This window comes from Charadrius vociferus, unplaced genomic scaffold (genome assembly GCF_000708025.1).
Source record: "Charadrius vociferus isolate BGI_N301 unplaced genomic scaffold, ASM70802v2 scaffold18, whole genome shotgun sequence".
Lineage (NCBI taxonomy): Eukaryota > Metazoa > Chordata > Aves > Charadriiformes > Charadriidae > Charadrius > Charadrius vociferus.
The window spans coordinates 214,139-231,355 of NW_009649565.1; the positions used below are offsets into that span (position 1 = coordinate 214,139).

Consider the following 17,217-nt stretch of genomic DNA (forward strand, 5'->3'; position numbering starts at 1 on the left):
AATGTGGCTGCTGGGAAGGTAAAACATTATTGACTGTAACAAGCCAGTATTGCTGATGCTAAATGAATTTTGATTCGCTTGCTACGTATTTTGCGGTCCGTCTGAGTTTAGCTGTATCACATCATTAGCCCTATGATTCAAGCCTTGCGATGCTCAGGCATTCGGTGGAGTAGGAGGCCAGTTTAGAGAGGGCCCAATGAATTTATGTGCATCTCCAGAGGTGTTTTCAATTGGAAATGAATAAAATAGCATTCGACAGAGTTAAAAGGCAAGTTGCTTTCTGGTGATGATGGTTCACTAGATAGGTTTTGCCCAAGGCTCTTGAGTCACAGATTGTGATGGGCTAAAAAAAAAAAAAATGAAGCCCTATCCCCACTGAAAGTTGCATGCATGAACTCTCGTGTGTTCCATTTTCTTCCACATCCAGTTAACACTAAAATCTCCCTTGTGGCTTTTCATGGCAGCAATTAAAGTTTCCCTGTACAAGCTGCCCAGTACTGTATCCTATAGATCTTACCATTTTTTGTTTGTTTGCTTGTTTACGAACTTAACATCGTTATTGCTGATTCGCTTGCTGCATGTTTTGCAGTCCATCTGAGTTAAGTGGTGTCACATCAAAACATTGGTAATGTATCGGATATCATTTGCAGTATGCCTGAGACCGGGGAACGATGCTGGCCTCAAGTCAGATATAAGAACGCAACACTTGTAAACACTTCTGTGAAACTGAAATTAGATGGACTTGTATGATTAGGCTTATTGAACCCTACCAAACCGATGGCGTACTGTCAGCCATGGCGTTAAGGGTACTGTCGGATTCATAGGTAGCAGAGAAAATTATTGGCAAAGGGAGAAATTTGGACCCCTGTGTCTTAATCAATTCAGCGCTCATTTAAATACAGCAGTTTATTATTGATCACTCTCTTACTTTAATTTTGCCGTTAAATATTTTAGATGATAATATTTCTGTTAGGATTGATTCTTTCATCCTGAAAATGCAAAATCTGAAATGAAACTGCTCAGGCGCTGCCTCCCCTAATGACATTGACACAATTTTACTCCACCCTTGTTTGCATCTACTAATTACCTTCATACAATTGGGTTTTCTACATTTTTTCACACTGCTTTCCCTCTCCTACCTCGTCTGTCAGAGTGGTTTCTGTATGTCAGCAAAGAAAGTGGTAGCCTGGTGGCCAAATGGAGTCCAGACTTCAGTCTCCTTTCTCTCTGTGACTGGTGTTCAGGCTGTGGTCACTTTGAAGGAGAAGGACACCCACGCAGTACTTCGAATGGGACTCCAGGTTCTCCCCTGCAGATCTGCTTCTGCACCCTGCTTCAGCGGTGACGTTCTTGAGCAGCGCAGTTGTTAAATGCCTCTCTGGGTGAAAGTCCCTGGGATTACGCAAAGGCTTGAAGCCACGCTCCTTCCTACCAGTAGAGATCAAAAGGAGCCCATAGGTTGAACATTCAAAGCAAAGTCCTGCCTTTGTCTGTCGTTAAGAATGACCTAGAGATGTTCCTCTAGCTAGTTGGGCATCAGAAATGCTTCCTCTTACTGGAGCAACACCCTGAGGAAACACTGGGAAATCCTACCATTTCATTGGAAAGATCTTTCATAATTATGCAACTCCTGGCGTGATGTGGGAATTAAGGAAGGATGGAAGTAAAAAGTGCACTAGTGTGCTGTTCTGATGCTGTATTTCACAATAGAGAAGTCTGATGATAAAGAGGTGGTAGACCCTAAAAGCTGTCTCTAATATATTATAAATAATAATGCATAATATAATATTTTACTTTTTCAGAGTTGAAGAAATACAAGAGATATGAGGTGCTAATGACAGCCTATAATGTAATTGGTGAGAGCCCTACCAGCACACCAGTGGAAGTCTTTGTGGGTGAAGCAGGTAGGTAAAAGGAAAATTAGGGGATTTGGGGGGTTTTAAAGTACTGGCATGTTTTGTATTCTCCTGATAATATTTAATATTTATCCAGAAAAGGGATGATTTGAAAAACTCCCTAGTCATGATCACTAATGGGTTTTTTTGGAGCGTTCTCTCCTGGAATAGGTTGGCAGTGACAGTTTCTTGCCATTTGAAAGCCAGTTGGTCTACACGAATAAGGGGAGAAAGGGCATTTGAAAGAAAGAAGAGAAAATATTTTTGGAGTTGCAGGAGGATGACTGTTCATACCAAATTAGCTTGAGGGAAAAATTGACTCAAGTTAAAGAAGTGAAAAGTGGAGCACAGGAAAGCCACAAGGGAAAAGAAACAAAAGTACAAAACAAGGGAGACTTGGAAAGCTGGTTCTTTTATTTTATAGCTCTCTGTGTAGAGATGTTGCCTGTGCACCACACTTTGCTGGATTTTTATGCTCTTGAGGTCAAGAAGACGTTGTGTCCAGTTCGATGCTGGCTTGGGAGGCACAGATGATGATTACTCACGGGAACACGCAGACTCTATAGCTGAGGCTCTACAGAAGCCGAGGGGCAGTGGCACTATTCATGCCCCTTACTATGGGTCTAGTGCGTGAATCCAGGCTGTGTTTATGAAATGTAACTTGCTGATCATTTTAAAATCCCTTCATTGGATGGCCGGAGGTGGAAATCAGGATGAGACCGTTAACAAGATGCTTCTTGGAGTGCTTTGTGAAACAGGTGGTTTTGCAGAGCCCGGATAACCCGCGGCTGAGTCTGGTCTTCGCGGTAACTCTAGCTGAGAAGCGCAGGACTGGAATAGCTGATATCTTCCTCAGAGCCACGACGGCGGTGTCGTATTTATGGTGACCCCAGCTGGAGAGAGGCTAGCGCCGAAATGGTTGTTAGTTATGGTATCAATTTCTGCAGCAGCATCTTTTGAAGCTTAGAACAAGAATAGGCGACACGCTCCCTCCTGTTGTTCAGTCCGCCGCCGTGAACGAAATCTGATTACGCTTTTGTTCTTCTGTCTCAAGGCTAGGATGTAGAAGCTATCAAACCCAGCATTAATTCATTTTATTATTATTCATTAAATATTCTATTGCTCAAAACTAAGCAAAGCACTTTTCTTTTTTTAAATTCTACTGCACATTTTTTTAAACTCTACTTAACCTTTTCATTTCAAATATGGTGTAACATTCACTGCCTTTCTCTGAAAACATCATAAATTAATCAGAGCAGCGTGGTTCTGGAGAGACAGCTGGCAATATTTACATTTTTTTTCTAGTTTGCTGCTGCTCCAACTTACTTCTGCAACTGCAGCAAAGAAAGCCCCAAGTGGAGCCAACTGTATCTGGCTTCAAAATACAGTTTTGTTTCAGAGCGAAATATCTCACTGCTGCAAATGGAGCCAGCACATGCATCTATACACATGTACACAGCACAGAAAATCGGCTGGGGAAAACAAGGAAATGCTGTTATATCGTGTCTTTTAATCCCACGGTCTGGGTCTGCCTTATCGTAACTTGGACGGGGAACAGGGCAATGGAAAGAGCTAAATTTGGGAGGAAACTGAGATACCCAGGAGACCTTCTTTCACAGGCGGGACTGGTATATCTGAAGCTGAAGCATGACTCAGATGGTTTTTTAGAGATACTGGCTTTACCTCTGGTTAGGGACAATCCAGGTTCACGCGGTAGAAATGATGAATGCAGGATCTTCCTGCCGATTTTCACTTTTGTTGTGTGAAGTTATTACGCTTTGTTATATAACTGCCTCTTCCACCTCCAGAACCGGCTGTGATTTATACTGTGAGTAAAGTGATTGGAGCTGGTATTGCAATTTAAGTTTTAAATTGATTTGTGACACCTTTGAGTTAAAGTGTGCTGTGGAAATACAAGTTTTTGTTGTTATTTTTTGCTTCATGTTCTTACCCATGGTAAAGGCAGTTAAGCAGTGAGCTGGAAAAAATGGGTCTGCTTAGCTTCAGCAACGGGGCATCCGCGTTAAAAATCGAGAAAACCTTCCCCATAAACAAGAGTTGCTGACGACGCGGGCGTAGCACGGAACACAAAATGACTGAAGGGGACCAGTCACCAGTCTGAAGGCCCCAGATAACTTACATCTCAGCACCGTTAAACGGTGCTTCGCTCTGCCGTAAGGGTTGCAGTAATTCTGGTAGTTGCGAGAACATTCCTCTCTCGGTTGTAAAAAGGAACATACGGCACGTGCCTTTGGGGAAATGTGCTGGGTTCGGGCCAGCTCAGCCAAAATACCCAATTCTGGGCAGTTCTGGTGGGGGTTTCATACAGCATGGGGCACCTGGAAATAATACTGACGGCTGATGTGCTGTTCAGCTTCTCTGCCCGGTACAGCCAGACAAGCGGTGCAGGAGGAGGAGTGTCTGTAATTCCTTCCTTCCCTCTTGTGCTCTCCCCTGTTAGATTTGAAGATTTTCCTATCATCGTATCTGGTTTTTTCCAACAAAAGCTCCAGTAGGCAGTGGAACCCCCTCACAAACTGGGAGGAGGGGAGGGGGGAAGCCATTAAAACCAACCTTCTGGCAGTTTTGCCAATCAAATGGGTGAAAAGCACCCGAATGGGGAGTTTCTCTCAAGTCCTGGGGTGCCCTTGAGCCGTACCCCAACCGACAGCCTCCTCGGGCAGCCCAGGCACTCAGGTCTCAATTGCCTCTGAGTGATGGGCAGGGGGAAATTTTGGAAGAGAACAACCAACGGGCCAGGCACGAGTAACAGAGCTCTGTATCCTGACTTGCCTGGTGAGAAGGAAGCTGGCTGCAAGTGTTTGGGGTTTTGAGGGTTGTTTGGGGTTTTTTTTATGCTACAGGTGGGGCAAAACCTTTTTCTTGTTACAGTAGCCCATAAGATCGAAGCCCCGGCGAAGGCTCCATTTTGAGTTCCGCCTGCATGTTTGCAAAACTCAGTGGTGCGGAGAGGAGTTCCTCCCGGCGCCCGGAGAGCGGGCTGGGCATCCTCGCGCTCGGTGCAGCCCGGAGGGACGCGCTGCCTGTCCGGTCTGCACAGAGCCGGTGTCCTTCCCCCACCTGCCTCAAACATCTGGATCCCTCTCCTCCGCTGACCAGAAGATCCTCGTAACGTCGCCTTTTTAGAGCTGGCTGCGGCTCTGCCCTGCTCATTAGAGAACCACGCGCATCTCCCGGCAAATGACAGAAAAATTGAAAGCCGCCGCTTGCAGAAATGAGGAAGGGAGTCGCAGCCCCGTCGGCAAGCCCCCTTCTCGCCTTGTTAATTCATTTAGCAGTTGAGCTGTCAGGGATGCCGGCGTTGATTGGGAAGGCAGTGAGCGTTCAGCGAGAGGCTGGGCACTGGTATTCATCCCGGCCCTAAATGCAGCTGCTACCAGAGGTGCTGTTCTGCTCGACTGAAATTAAGACTCTGTTAGAGCAGCCACTATATCAAGAGCATTAGGCTACCAGGTCGCTGTCACTGTCGGATTGTGTGGTGGGCTCCGGAGTTCAGGAGACTCCGCTACCTGCATTTTAATTAAACAGAAATCACAGGTTTGGGGCAGGCGTGCTTCACCTAATTTGGGAAGGTGAATAAAATGGAAGGCGGCAATACAAATCCTGTGTTAACGAGCCTGCAGCCTCCAGTGCTTCTCCCATATACTGCAAAGCTGTTCTGGATGAAAAATAATGGAATTCATAATTTCTTCCAGCAGCTGCTGCTGGAGGAGAGTGCGTGTGTGCGGAGAGGAGGTAGCAGAAGGGGTGAAGTGCACCGAGAGACACCAGCCTTTAAACAGGTTGTAAATCCATTTGTGTGAAGAGGGGAGTGATGTGTGTCATTATAACTGATAGTGACATCGGTGACCTTCAGAATTCACAAGAACTGATGAGGCTGGTTCGTTGTTGTTGTTCTTTTAAATAATGAGAGCTGGGTCTGCAACGGGAAAGGCAAGGAGTAAAAAGAGCTGGGAGATAGAGATCTCCTCCTTAGAAGTCCTCCATTGAAATGCCGCCGTGGTTGTACCATCACCTTTCACAAAAGGTTTCCTGGCAGTCTCACTTTCTCCCAAAGGAAACCGTAGCTTGGAAAGGAACAGGAGCGGGACGCAGGGGCAACTGCTTCTTACTGCTCTGCTCTTACCATCTTCAAAAACCGGCATCTACCTCTTGGTGCAAAGCTAGCAGACACCAAAGCAAATTTCCCCACTGTTATCTGCAATTATTTTCATCTGCCCTCCTGCCTGTGGCTCCACAGGTGCTCCTGGAGTTCACAAACTTTGTTTTGTCCACCCGTAGCTGACACGTGGAGGAAAGCTCTGCTCTGCCTGTAACGTCAGGGGAAGCACTCAGAGCTGCCTGGCTGTCTCCAGCATTGCACAGACAAACAGAAACCATCTGGAAAACTCTGGGACCAAAAATGGTGATTTAGGTTTGGGAAAGAGAAGACAAAATAGAGAGAAGCAGCAATGCTAAGGAGAAAGAAGCCTCGTAAGGAAACAAAGACTTGACTGCAGGCTCCTGGCTCCCCTTTAGAAACGGCTTCTAGCAAAGAGCGTTGTCCCTTCTTACCTGGTTGTCTCTGCTCAGGCAATGTCCCTTTGTCTCTTGTGCTAATAATGCCAGAGAAGGTTGTCAGAACAGGGCTGCTTTGTCCTTCTCCTGGTTTCAACTGGGAGAGAGTTAATTTTCTTTCTAGTGGCTACTGTGTTTCAGATTTAGTAGGAATGGAATGTCAATAATGCATACTGTTTTAGCTGCTTTTAGGTGACGTTTACAGTATTCGAGGATTTTTTTCAGTTTCCCATAGAAACTGAGAAGGAGCGTAGACAGAACAACAGAATTGCCAAAGGAATATTCCATACCATAGATGTCATGCTCAGTATATAAACGGGGGTTGGCCGCGGGGGCGGGAATCCGCAATCACTGCCTGGGTCAGTTCAGGCTGGGCAACCAATTCACTGGGTGGTGAGAGTGACTTTTGTCTTCTGTATCCTTTTACCAACCCTAGTTGCTGGCTGGCGTTAAACCACGACAGTCCTCGAGTGCTTTAATCTCTTTCTGCAGGCTTCGCTCTTTTCATGTGTTCATGCAAAATACCCTTTGTGGTGTCACCTCCCCATCATGGGTCACCTTCTGGAGAAGGGACTCCCTCAGCACTACCTTGGCCTTCCCTTTCTCTTCTAGCACTGATGCATTATCTTCTTCCCTACCCCGAATGTAGCTGAGAAGATGCCGTGCAGAGAAGTCCCCTGTGCCTCCTTGTTAACAGCCTACAAGAGGAATGACAACATTTCAACGCATTAGAGCTGGCAGCTTCAGTCAGTCTGCTGTGGCCCCCTTGGCTGTTTTCTCCTATCTGCTGGGGACACGTGGCCGTGTCTCTCGGTGGCTGCCTGTGCCTATGCAGATAGGGAGCACGTTGCTGCTGGCACAGCCAGAAGAACTGGGTGGGCATTTCCATCCCAGATGCCACTGGAGGAGGGAAGAGAGGGATTATCGTGGCCATTTCACATTGCAGCAGTCTAAAACCTGTCAGCCTAGGGACAGTATCTTCCCTTGATAAACAAAAGGGGATGGAGGGAAGCTATTGGAAAGTGGTATAGTAAATAAACTACCGGTTTCCCTTGCTCAAACTTTGAACAAAGGGGTTGACCTTCCTTGTCACTTTAAAAGCACCACGCCTTTGAAATGCCAAGGTATCTGCCTTTTAATTGTTGACACTGCTGAACATCAGCAAAAGGCTACTTTCAGGGGATGGCAGGGCGTTTGAAACATTGATTTTCCTTTTCCCCTCCCCTTTAAATTTAAAGAATTTGCAGAGCTGTTCCGATATCATGCTTAATTGTGAATGCACTTTACACCGCTGTCCTGGGGACACCCTGCTCCAGGCGGGACACTGAGTTTTCATCCTGTCCCCACTGTCGTTCTCCTTAAGGAAGAAGTTCTCCTCTGAGCTTAGAGTTAAGGATCCATGCCACGTTCTCCAACAATACACTAAAAGAGCAGAGCAAATTCAGAGCAGATCAAGAAAGGGAAATTATAGGAAGATGGAGAGGGGAAAAAAATGGTGAGACGTTTCCTGTTTGGTCTGGGAAATAGACCTTTTTTTCAGTTTCTCTTGTGTTACTGGAAACCATTACACCTGTATCCTAACGGCATTCTGTTTCTGAGAGTAGGATCAGCCACTGGGTGCATCCCATCAGTACTTGGTGGTGGATTTTAAACTCCTCCAGACTCACTCTATACATGGTTTCCGCTTGGGGCTTGTCTGCAGCAAGTCCAATTTGGATTTGTTGTTCCCATCAATGCAGCTCCACTGGTGGTAATAGCAGTATAGATAGCACTCGGCTGCATTATCTAATCCTGCAGGGCTGTGACAGGATAGTAAAAAATAACAAACTAAAGTGCGCCTACATTAGAGCATTAGTCATTGCTTGTGTGTTACTGGTGCTGCTGCACTGCTGGGGAATTACGGATATGAATTTCTATATAAACCTTGGCTCCCTTTCCTGCTCAAACTGGCTATTTTTTTTAAGGGTGGTTTCACGTTCTTAATCTGTTTACAGACAAGCACAAAGGTTTCGTAATTAAACTTCCAAATTCGGTAGCTTAGCTCAGTAGCTGCTCTTATAATGTTAAGACAGAAAGTAACCGTGCCAGTGTGAGTCTGGAAGAAATGTCCTTAATGTCAACATGTCAAAAAGACATCCCTGCAGCTCTCTGGAGACTGAAATCTAATGTCAAGGCAGAAGGAAGCAAAGTCTAAGTGAGAGTCGTACTGCTGTCAAAGCAAGTTATTCTACCATATAGGAAAAGGAATTTTAAGAGAATGCACTGGAAAGCAGTGTCCAGATTGAGACATAGATTTGATGGGCTTATTTGACATCTTTAATTCTCCATTGACAGTCCAGAAGCTCCCTAAAATGATTTGCAATGTTTTCATGCTGCAAGTAAAAGCTGAATGCGCGCCTCATTAACAGCTCATTAAGTTGTTAATATTGGTCATAAGCAGCCTTTGGTACAGCACAATGCTTTATATGGTGCGGCAGCTCCTGCTAAGCTCTGGTTTAATTGCCTCTTTTTATCACGTCTCAATGTAGGAAAGATGTTTCTGTCCAAGCAAAAATGTCATCAGGTTTTGATCAGCTGATCCTCTCTGCCACTGCTGTTGCTGGTGTGGGTGGCGTTGGGCTGCAATTGCCGTCCGACGTTTTGTTCAGATGATGAACTTCCAGCTCACGAACCCAACAATTTGATGTCGATTTTCAGCACTGAGTGTAGCCCGAGACAGACGGGCTCTCCGTACTCTAATTCATCACCAGCACTCCCATCTTTGTTCGGTGGTTGGGGCGAGCGGCAGTGGGAGTGGTGGGACAAATGAGCTGTTCTGCGCCAGTGTTATATGGCCTGTGAAGAACCCAGCGCGGGGACATCCCTGCACAGTACACAGAGGGCGGAGGGATGAGAAGCCTGATCGTGTATGCAAAGCCTTACTGAACTAACAGCAGAGCCACTCCATTAAAAGCAAAGGAATTAACCTTCCTTTCAAAAACATGAGCAATCAGTAGTAAAGTAAAACGGGCCATAAATTGCGCCGGTAAAGAAGTGGGGAAGCCCCTGGCTGATAGCTCCTGTTCAAGCAGACACAGGCTGGAGTTTGAGTATTTTTGACGAGAAAGGGTAATATTTGCAGCCAAATTTCTGTTTCCTCTAATTGTGCAGTCCTGCTCTGCTCGTTTGCAGTCAGCCTGGGATATGTGAGCAAAACGTCGTAACTATTTTCATATGGGTCTCAACTCCCGCGGCTTTGCCTCCTCTGTAGGGCTTTGCTGTGAAGCCAGCTGTAGAGAAACACAGTTGGTTTTCTTTTCTGACATCTGTTTGCTGTATCCATCGTCAATCACGGAACTGGAGGCGTTTCAGGTTGCCTGTTGTAGACTGCAAACAAAAAAAAGTTGCCATGTTTTTTCTTATGAAAGTATGAGTTAGCAGTATTCTAAAAGATTTTGGCCCCAGCAATCCGGACACTGGGATGATAGGGGGGTATAGGACCACAGTGGTGAACTTGGGGATGTTAGGACTGCAAAATAAATAAGGGAAGAGAAAACTCTCACTCAAAGTCAAGAAAATGCCAATTTAATCTCTCTCTCCCCAGGAGTACAAGATCACAGTCCTCCATGGGATTCCTGAGGTCCTCAGACCATTGCAATCTGTAAATCCTAAATCAGTCCCTCATGGGGGTCACATCCCCAAACTTGCACTAAAGCCATGGCGAACGTTTGTCGCAGTGTCAGATCTCACCTGCTCAGTTTGACTTTTTTCGATACGGCTTTTAACATTTGGTGTATGGCAAACCCAGTGGAGATTCACCCCGATTATTTGATACGCTCTCTTGACTTTAGTGCAGCATAAGGAGTTAATGGTGCTTCTTAGTCTTTAGTAGGTGCTGCTGTTTCTGTTAGTGAACATTAAGTGGGTGCTTTTGTCAGCTGCCATGAACTTGTGGTATTACGATATTAGAGTGTGGGATTAACAAATTATAATGAGTGGAACACGACTATAAAAGGAGGAGGAGTCGTCTTGGGAACTGGAGAGCCTGGGGAAATAGTCTGAAGTAATTTTGCCTTTGTCTAATGGGTAGACTTTTCTAAGAGAGTTGAGAGCGGTACTTTCCCACTCGGTGCTTCTCCCGCTCCTCACAGTGCACGTGAGGGAGGATCGGGCCAGAGCATCAGACACTCCGCAGTCCTTCGCCATCCCTTGCACCCTTGAACAACCTCCAGTACCTCCTGGGGGGTGAATCCTGCGCTCGGCAGAGCTGCCACTGCTCTCACTTACACAACTTTCACACTGGGTTAGCTCGGCCGGCTTCAGCGGCGCTAACCCGAATTTGCATTGATGTAAGTGAGAGGGGATTTTAGCTCGTCGGTTTATGCCTGTACGTTTGTTTGCGCATACCTAATGCTTGTCAGGCTCTTGCTGTTCCTGCTCGTGGGTCCGTCTCTGCTGACTGACGGGCTGCCTGCCTGCGTGTGACCACAGCCTTGTTGACACAAAAGAAATAGAGGAAAAAGCTCATTTTACTGTTTCCCCCCCTTCCTGTTTTAACCACCTGTATGCCCTTTCCAGAGGCAGTCTGACAGTTCTGTAAGGGCTTCACTTTTGGGCCGGGCGTTCTCAGTCCCTTGATGGATAATCCCAGTATGCGATGTGATAGCCTGGTTTAGGTTTGTATTAGCTAAGTAGAACTGTGGGCTTCAGCAAAAGAAAAGTGTGTAGGGTTTTTTTTTTGCAGGCTCTAACTATTTTGCAGTACTGCTCTGGGAGGTTCGCCTCAGTTGTAGGCACTCTAATGCGATCCCGGTAACTTCTGCATCACCCAGATCATGTCTCTCCCATGAAAATTCTGGGTTGCACGTGACTCATTGGGAAATCTGAACCCCATATTAGAAGATTAGTAATCACAGCAACGGTGTTTTCACCACCGCTGGCAGAGATGGTGAGGGACAGGACGAGAATTACTTCTGCTTGAGTCACTTGCCAGTTTGTGAAAGTTCTTCATGAATAAGTCATATCTGTGGAGGTTTCCTCGGAACACGATTGCCGCCTCAGTGCAAAAAAAAATGGCATAGGCAGATAACCTCCTAGCGCCTGGGTCTGTGGAAGGGATACTCCATTTCTAGTCCTTGCTTCATTTCAATGTTTTTCCGATATGTGCAGTGAATGTCATCTCTCCTTCTTTCCTCCCTCCACCCTCGCCTCCCTCTCATATCTCTGCAGATGCTGAAGACGTGCCTAGCCAACGCTGGGAACCTGCCCAGTGCTGAGCAAAGAAGCTGGGGATGTTACTTTGGGGTATCGTTTGCAGGTGCTTTTATTTATGCTTTTTCATGACTTTCATACCCTTAAAAATTTGATGTGGCAAAACACAGCTACTGTACTACGTGTAGTACACAAGGAGGGGGCCAAGTGTTTGCCTACCCACATAATACTGCACAGAGTAAAGCAATTGCAGGTGTGCTACATTCCCAAAGTCCCCATCCTGAAAGCTATTCTTTTTCTCCTCTCCACCCCTTCTCCTCCGCCAAGGTAGGTTTGTCTGTTGAGCTTTCTATTTTTGCATCAGTTAGATTGTGCTCCCTCTCCAGTGGTGTTCATGAGGGTGAGAGAAATGTTGTTCAAGTTCTTCTTGTATCGACTTCCATTGGTCTCCTGTACGCCAGGAAATGTATCAGTTTCTCTTACACTGATCTGTGCAACTGCGTAAATCAACACATATATCAACATCCCCGAAAAAGGGTTCTTTCCTACTAAGATCTGACTTTTCCAGCGCTTTAACTGCCTCCCTCCCCCCCCCAGGAGGAGGTTGGGCTTCTCAACGACGGGGGAGACCAAATTGCTCCTTTCCCGAGACTCGCTCCACGTGGCGGGGTGGCACCAGCCTGACAAAGTTAACAACTGGCAGAGCACGAGGTTTTGGTACCCAATTGTCATACCTGAGAAAGAGGGTAGGAGCACTCAGGTCCAGCGTTAGCAAAGGGAGTTGTGTTGGAGGGGTTAAGATCTACAGCCTTTGTTCGTCTTCCTGCGTCTGGAACGTGTCTGGGTAACCCCAGAAAGTGCAGCCCTTGGAAAAAGCGCGTTCTTCCCTCACAAAAATGTAGCCTAGCTCAAAACAGCCAGAAATTGGTGGGAAACGTCTTTTACATTCTAAATATAGCTTGTGCCGCTTTGTCACAGTGGAAAGCAGCTTCGCAGTAGCTGCTTTTGAAGCACAATTAACTAATTGTTATTGAACTAATCAGCATCGCTCACGCAGCATTCCTGATGGCACAGAGGTAGTGCTGCACAGGGGAAGCGTTCCTCGCTCCCACCTCCCTTTCGCAGGCCCTGTAAGGGAACGGTCAATAAACACTGAACGTTTGTCTCTCATGTCGCTTTGCTGTCGCGGCGGATACACCTTTGTGTTCGTTCTTGGGAGGTGCCATCCCCGTGTTCCTTCTCTAAGCCCACGCTGCAAGAAAACCCCTTGCGTTCGGCTTAAGGAGCGACTGCAAACGGCTGCGGATACACCTTTGTGTTCGTTCTTGGGAGGTGCCATCCCCGTGTTCCTTCTCTAAGCCCACGCTGCAAGAAAACCCCTTGCGTTCGGCTTTGCCCATTCCGCAGATCAGTCCGGCTGTTTTATCTTGCGACCTTCTGTTTGTTGTGTTGTGTTTGGCTTTTATAATCCACTTAACCGTTGCTTATCTGCGCCATAACTTGAGGGCAGTGGCTGCAACGGGAGAAGAAACAATCTGTTCTCCTCGCTACGGCGGGGACAGAACTTCAATACGGAGAGGATGGTTTAGGATAGGCATTTAAAAAAAAAACCCAACCAACCACCACCGACAAAAAAAGCAATCTGGGCGTTATTTTAAGAGTTACTAAAATAGGGGTATGCTGGCAGAGTTTGCGTGGGGATGGCAGGGGGATCGGGAAAGAGGTCAGTGATCGCGATTACCCAAACATCTGACCAGCCGAGCTGATCCCGGCGTGACGCAGGAGGATGGATGTCTGAGCCCTCTCCAAATCCTTTCCAGCTCTTTTTTTCCATGACCGTGTGTGCCAGGAATCAGTGTGTAAACTTCAGGGGTGCTTGCTTTAATTGTCGGCACATGCTACATGGAATATGGCTGTGTCTTCTCTCTTGTTTTTACTCCCTGGGTAGATAAGGTTACAGCTGATACACGGAGGTGCCGCAACCACCCCTCCGTTATAATGGGTAGACATACAGATTAGAGGCTTTTTAGGCCTGGAGCTGTCTCTTTGTTCTGTGTTTATGCAACACATTGTGCAATGAGATTCTGGCCTCTAGGTGCTACCACCAAAATGCAAATATATTGATTACTAGGGAATAAAAGCAGGCATGTTCACAAAGGCATGCTTTGATGAACTGGGAGGGGGGACACACTTGCTAGATAGAAAAGGATCAGAGGTCTTTACAAAAGAGAAATTTGCTCGGGATTGTTTGGAACTGGGGGATCAAGCTGCTGCACAGAAAATCTTCAGTCTCTCTCACTGCATTTTTCTCCTCATTTTTTTGCCCGCATGTTTATTTAAATGGCACGATTTTCGGGGAATCTTGTCCCAGACTTGTCTGTGAATATTCTGACATAGTACTGGCGTTATAGAAACAATTAGAAAATCAGTAGAGGAGAAATCCTTTGCTGCCCAGAAATTGGAGCAGATGTAACGGCAGCAAGGAATGCTTCATAAAAACAGTTATTAAGTTTACCCAATGAATCAGAAGGATTTGTAGCCTACCTGTGCTCCAGAGCATCGTGCCAACTGTCGCTAAGAAAAGGAATAGTAGTTTCATACTGATGAAAAGCTCTCGGTGCCACACAGCCCTGAGAGCAAATATCCCAAGCAAGCAGCGAGAAAAACTAAGGTGAACCTTCTGCAGCGCACGGAGCTGCGGTGCGGGCAGGCCACGGGGGATTTTAAGCACCTTCTCGTTAAAGGTTATAAGCATTTGCAAGCTCAAATTGACGGCAGTATGAGCCGAGGCTGGAAAATGAGGGCAGTTAATATGTTTAAATGTGGATTTAGATGCGTAACTTTCTTCATGGGCTCGTTTTGACTCCCTCTTGCGTTTCTTGCCTTTATATGATCCTGCCAACATCACCCCAGTCCATTGATGATGATGGGGGTTTTTTTGCTAATTACTATACAACCTGCTCAACCTTTCTCCGTACTTTTGGGATGAGAGTTTCAAGGAGACAATCTCAAAGGTGAATTGAAATCAGATATGAAAAGAAATGTTTACAAATACCTGTGTGAGATTCCAAGGATACGTGCGCAGAATAGGACTTCGTGAATACATACATCTTTTTTCCGGGGAAAGTGAAATGTTTTCCACCTGCCAAGAGCTGAGTTTGGACCCTCAGGGCTCTGTGTCACTCCTGCTATAGTTGATAATGTCACTGACACCTAAAGCAGTGCAAGGTATGCAGCTTTAACCTTGCTTTTTATGTATTTGTGATTGCAACAGCCATGAAAAGATTCAGAGCTCAGTAATCTTGAACTGCATTCCTAGAAGGTAAAAAGGCTTTTGAATTCACCTTTAAAATGCACTTGCTTTTATTGGCACAGGCTGTCCATACATTCAGTGAACGGTTTGGGGTTTCAAACAGGTAGAGTCTTTAGGGATTTGTTTCCTTCTTTTTAAAGTATTTCATTTCACCCTTAATGTAACGTGCTGTCTGCACAGAGCCACATCAAGCGGCAGCGGCACTTTTCTGCTGTCCCTTGCTGTCAACAAGAAATCTGTGCTCAGAAGAGGAGGGACACATCAGCCTTTGAAAGTTGAACTGAGGGACAGACTCGCAGGGCACAAAACCAAACAATTTGCATCTCGTGGAGGCTCTGGGGTAGCGAAGAGAAATGTCTTTTTCCACATTGTCTTTTTTGGTTTTTTTTTTTCCCCTCCCATCAAATTTTCCACCGCCGTGCCAGCAGAAGTGCAGCTCCAGCAGCGAGCGTGTCAGTGGAGAATGATCACTGGCAGTTTTTAACCATTGTGTTTCTTAGACGTGCTCCAAAAAGGGTTTGAGGAAAAGCAGTGTTTTTCTGGCAGCGGGTTGCGCACGCCGGCTCTTCTAATGGTCGCATCTCGGAAACAGCAATTGTTCCAGGCTGGCGTATGGGATCCAAAGAAAAATTCTATTGTAGGCACTGCTTCAGACCTGGGTATTGAGAGTACTTTGAAGCTGTCGGTTCAGGACAGACAGTAGTGTCACTATCTAGAAAGAAAATAACATTGCTAAAGTGATCCATTTTCTTCTGTGATTGTACATATTCCTGTTTCCCTCAGCACATCATCTTCTGCAGATCTCTGAGATGTATTTTCAGGTTTGTAGTGTGTGATGGGTTTGGCCTCGCGCTGATGTGTGCTGTGAAAGTCTCAAAATCTTGAGATTTTTGGTCCTTAACGGAACAGCCCTACGTTGCAGTGAACCCAGGCGGCGGCTGCTGCCCTCGCTCCTCCGGCGAAGCGCAGAAGACGGGGCAGCAATTAGACGAGTGCACCCCTGGGAACAAGCTGTATTTTACTGATGGTCGTCATCACCTCATGCATTGGCTACATCTAGCCAAAAAGGAAACAAGAAAAAGTATAATAAACAAATAGTTTTAACTGAGCACGGGGATAAAGGCTATTTTCAATTTTGCCTTTCACGTTTTAATTGTACAGCAATAATTTTGCAATAGAGTTGCCGATGGCAAACATGCAAAAGACATTAACTTTATTTATGTTTTGGATTATTAATGTGGCTGTTAAAATACCTCCAGTTAGTTTTGATTGAATTGTTTTTTTGTGCGATTCTGTCGTTTAATGGAGCGGTAAATAAGAATTTCTGATAATGAGCCCAAGCATCTGTCACAACAACCTGGCGCTGGTTATTAACATTTCCATTAACGGCAGGGTGGGCAGTGATAATATGGAAACCACACAGTTAGAACAAAATAAATAGTTGGTGTCAGGCTGAGTGGGTGTTAATTACTATTTTATTTTATAACTCTGGGGGGAGGGAGTATTGGTAGAAAAGTGTGACTTATGAAGGTCATTCTCTCTAAAGAAGGAAGTCTCCAGAGGAACAGATAACCGGGGCTATCTAACTCGAGTAGCGAATGTTTTATCGCTTCTATTTACGGCCCAGAAAGGGGCAGAGAGAAAAGAGGCAGCTTCCTCAGCTGGTCTGGGTGCAGGCGACGGCAACGTGGAGAAAGGAGAAGCGTACCCTTTGCCCTGCCTTTCTCTCCCTACTTCTGGAGTTCCAAGAGGACGCGCTCGGGCACCTTTTCTGTAAACAGAACGTGTGCGGGTTTGTTACAAGCTGCCGGAGGCAGAGACAGCAGGTCTGGCAAACAGGCCGTCCTTGCTAGCCGCCGGGGAGGAAAATCCACGTGCACCAAGTTGGATCCGGACAAAGGGAAGGATGGTGTGACCCAGGTGCGCTCAAAGATTAGTTTTCTAGCGCAGCACAATGCGAAGAAGAAAAGCCATCAGCAGCCAAAGAGGTCCAGCGCGTATATGCAAAGGTAGAATCAAAGCGGAGCTAACGAGCAGCAGACTAAAAGTTGTTTTGTCATACATAAAATATTAGTTGAATTGATTAGCCTCTGACTGGCTTTGGAGGTAATTTTAGACAGTATTTTGGCCCTGAGTCTCGGAGCCTTGGAAGAGGTTGTTAGGAAGCCGCGGTGCCGAGTGGGGGACCGGGCTGGCACCAGGGGCTGCGATGCTCCCAGCCGCTTCCCGGCGCCGTCCGGC

The 17,217-nt window shown here is 46.2% G+C and overlaps 1 protein-coding gene across 1 annotated transcript in view; it reads left to right on the forward strand.

The window, feature by feature from the left end:
* Window positions 1–17,217, forward strand: part of SDK1 (sidekick cell adhesion molecule 1) — a gene marked incomplete at its 5' end in the record, with an annotated part of 212,530 nt that overhangs the window by 166,526 nt on the left and 28,787 nt on the right. Inside the window, one exon of the mRNA XM_009890061.1 lies at window positions 1,803–1,904. Within this exon, the coding sequence (XP_009888363.1) occupies window positions 1,803–1,904 (102 nt within the window). The remainder of the gene's footprint in view (window positions 1–1,802; window positions 1,905–17,217) is intronic.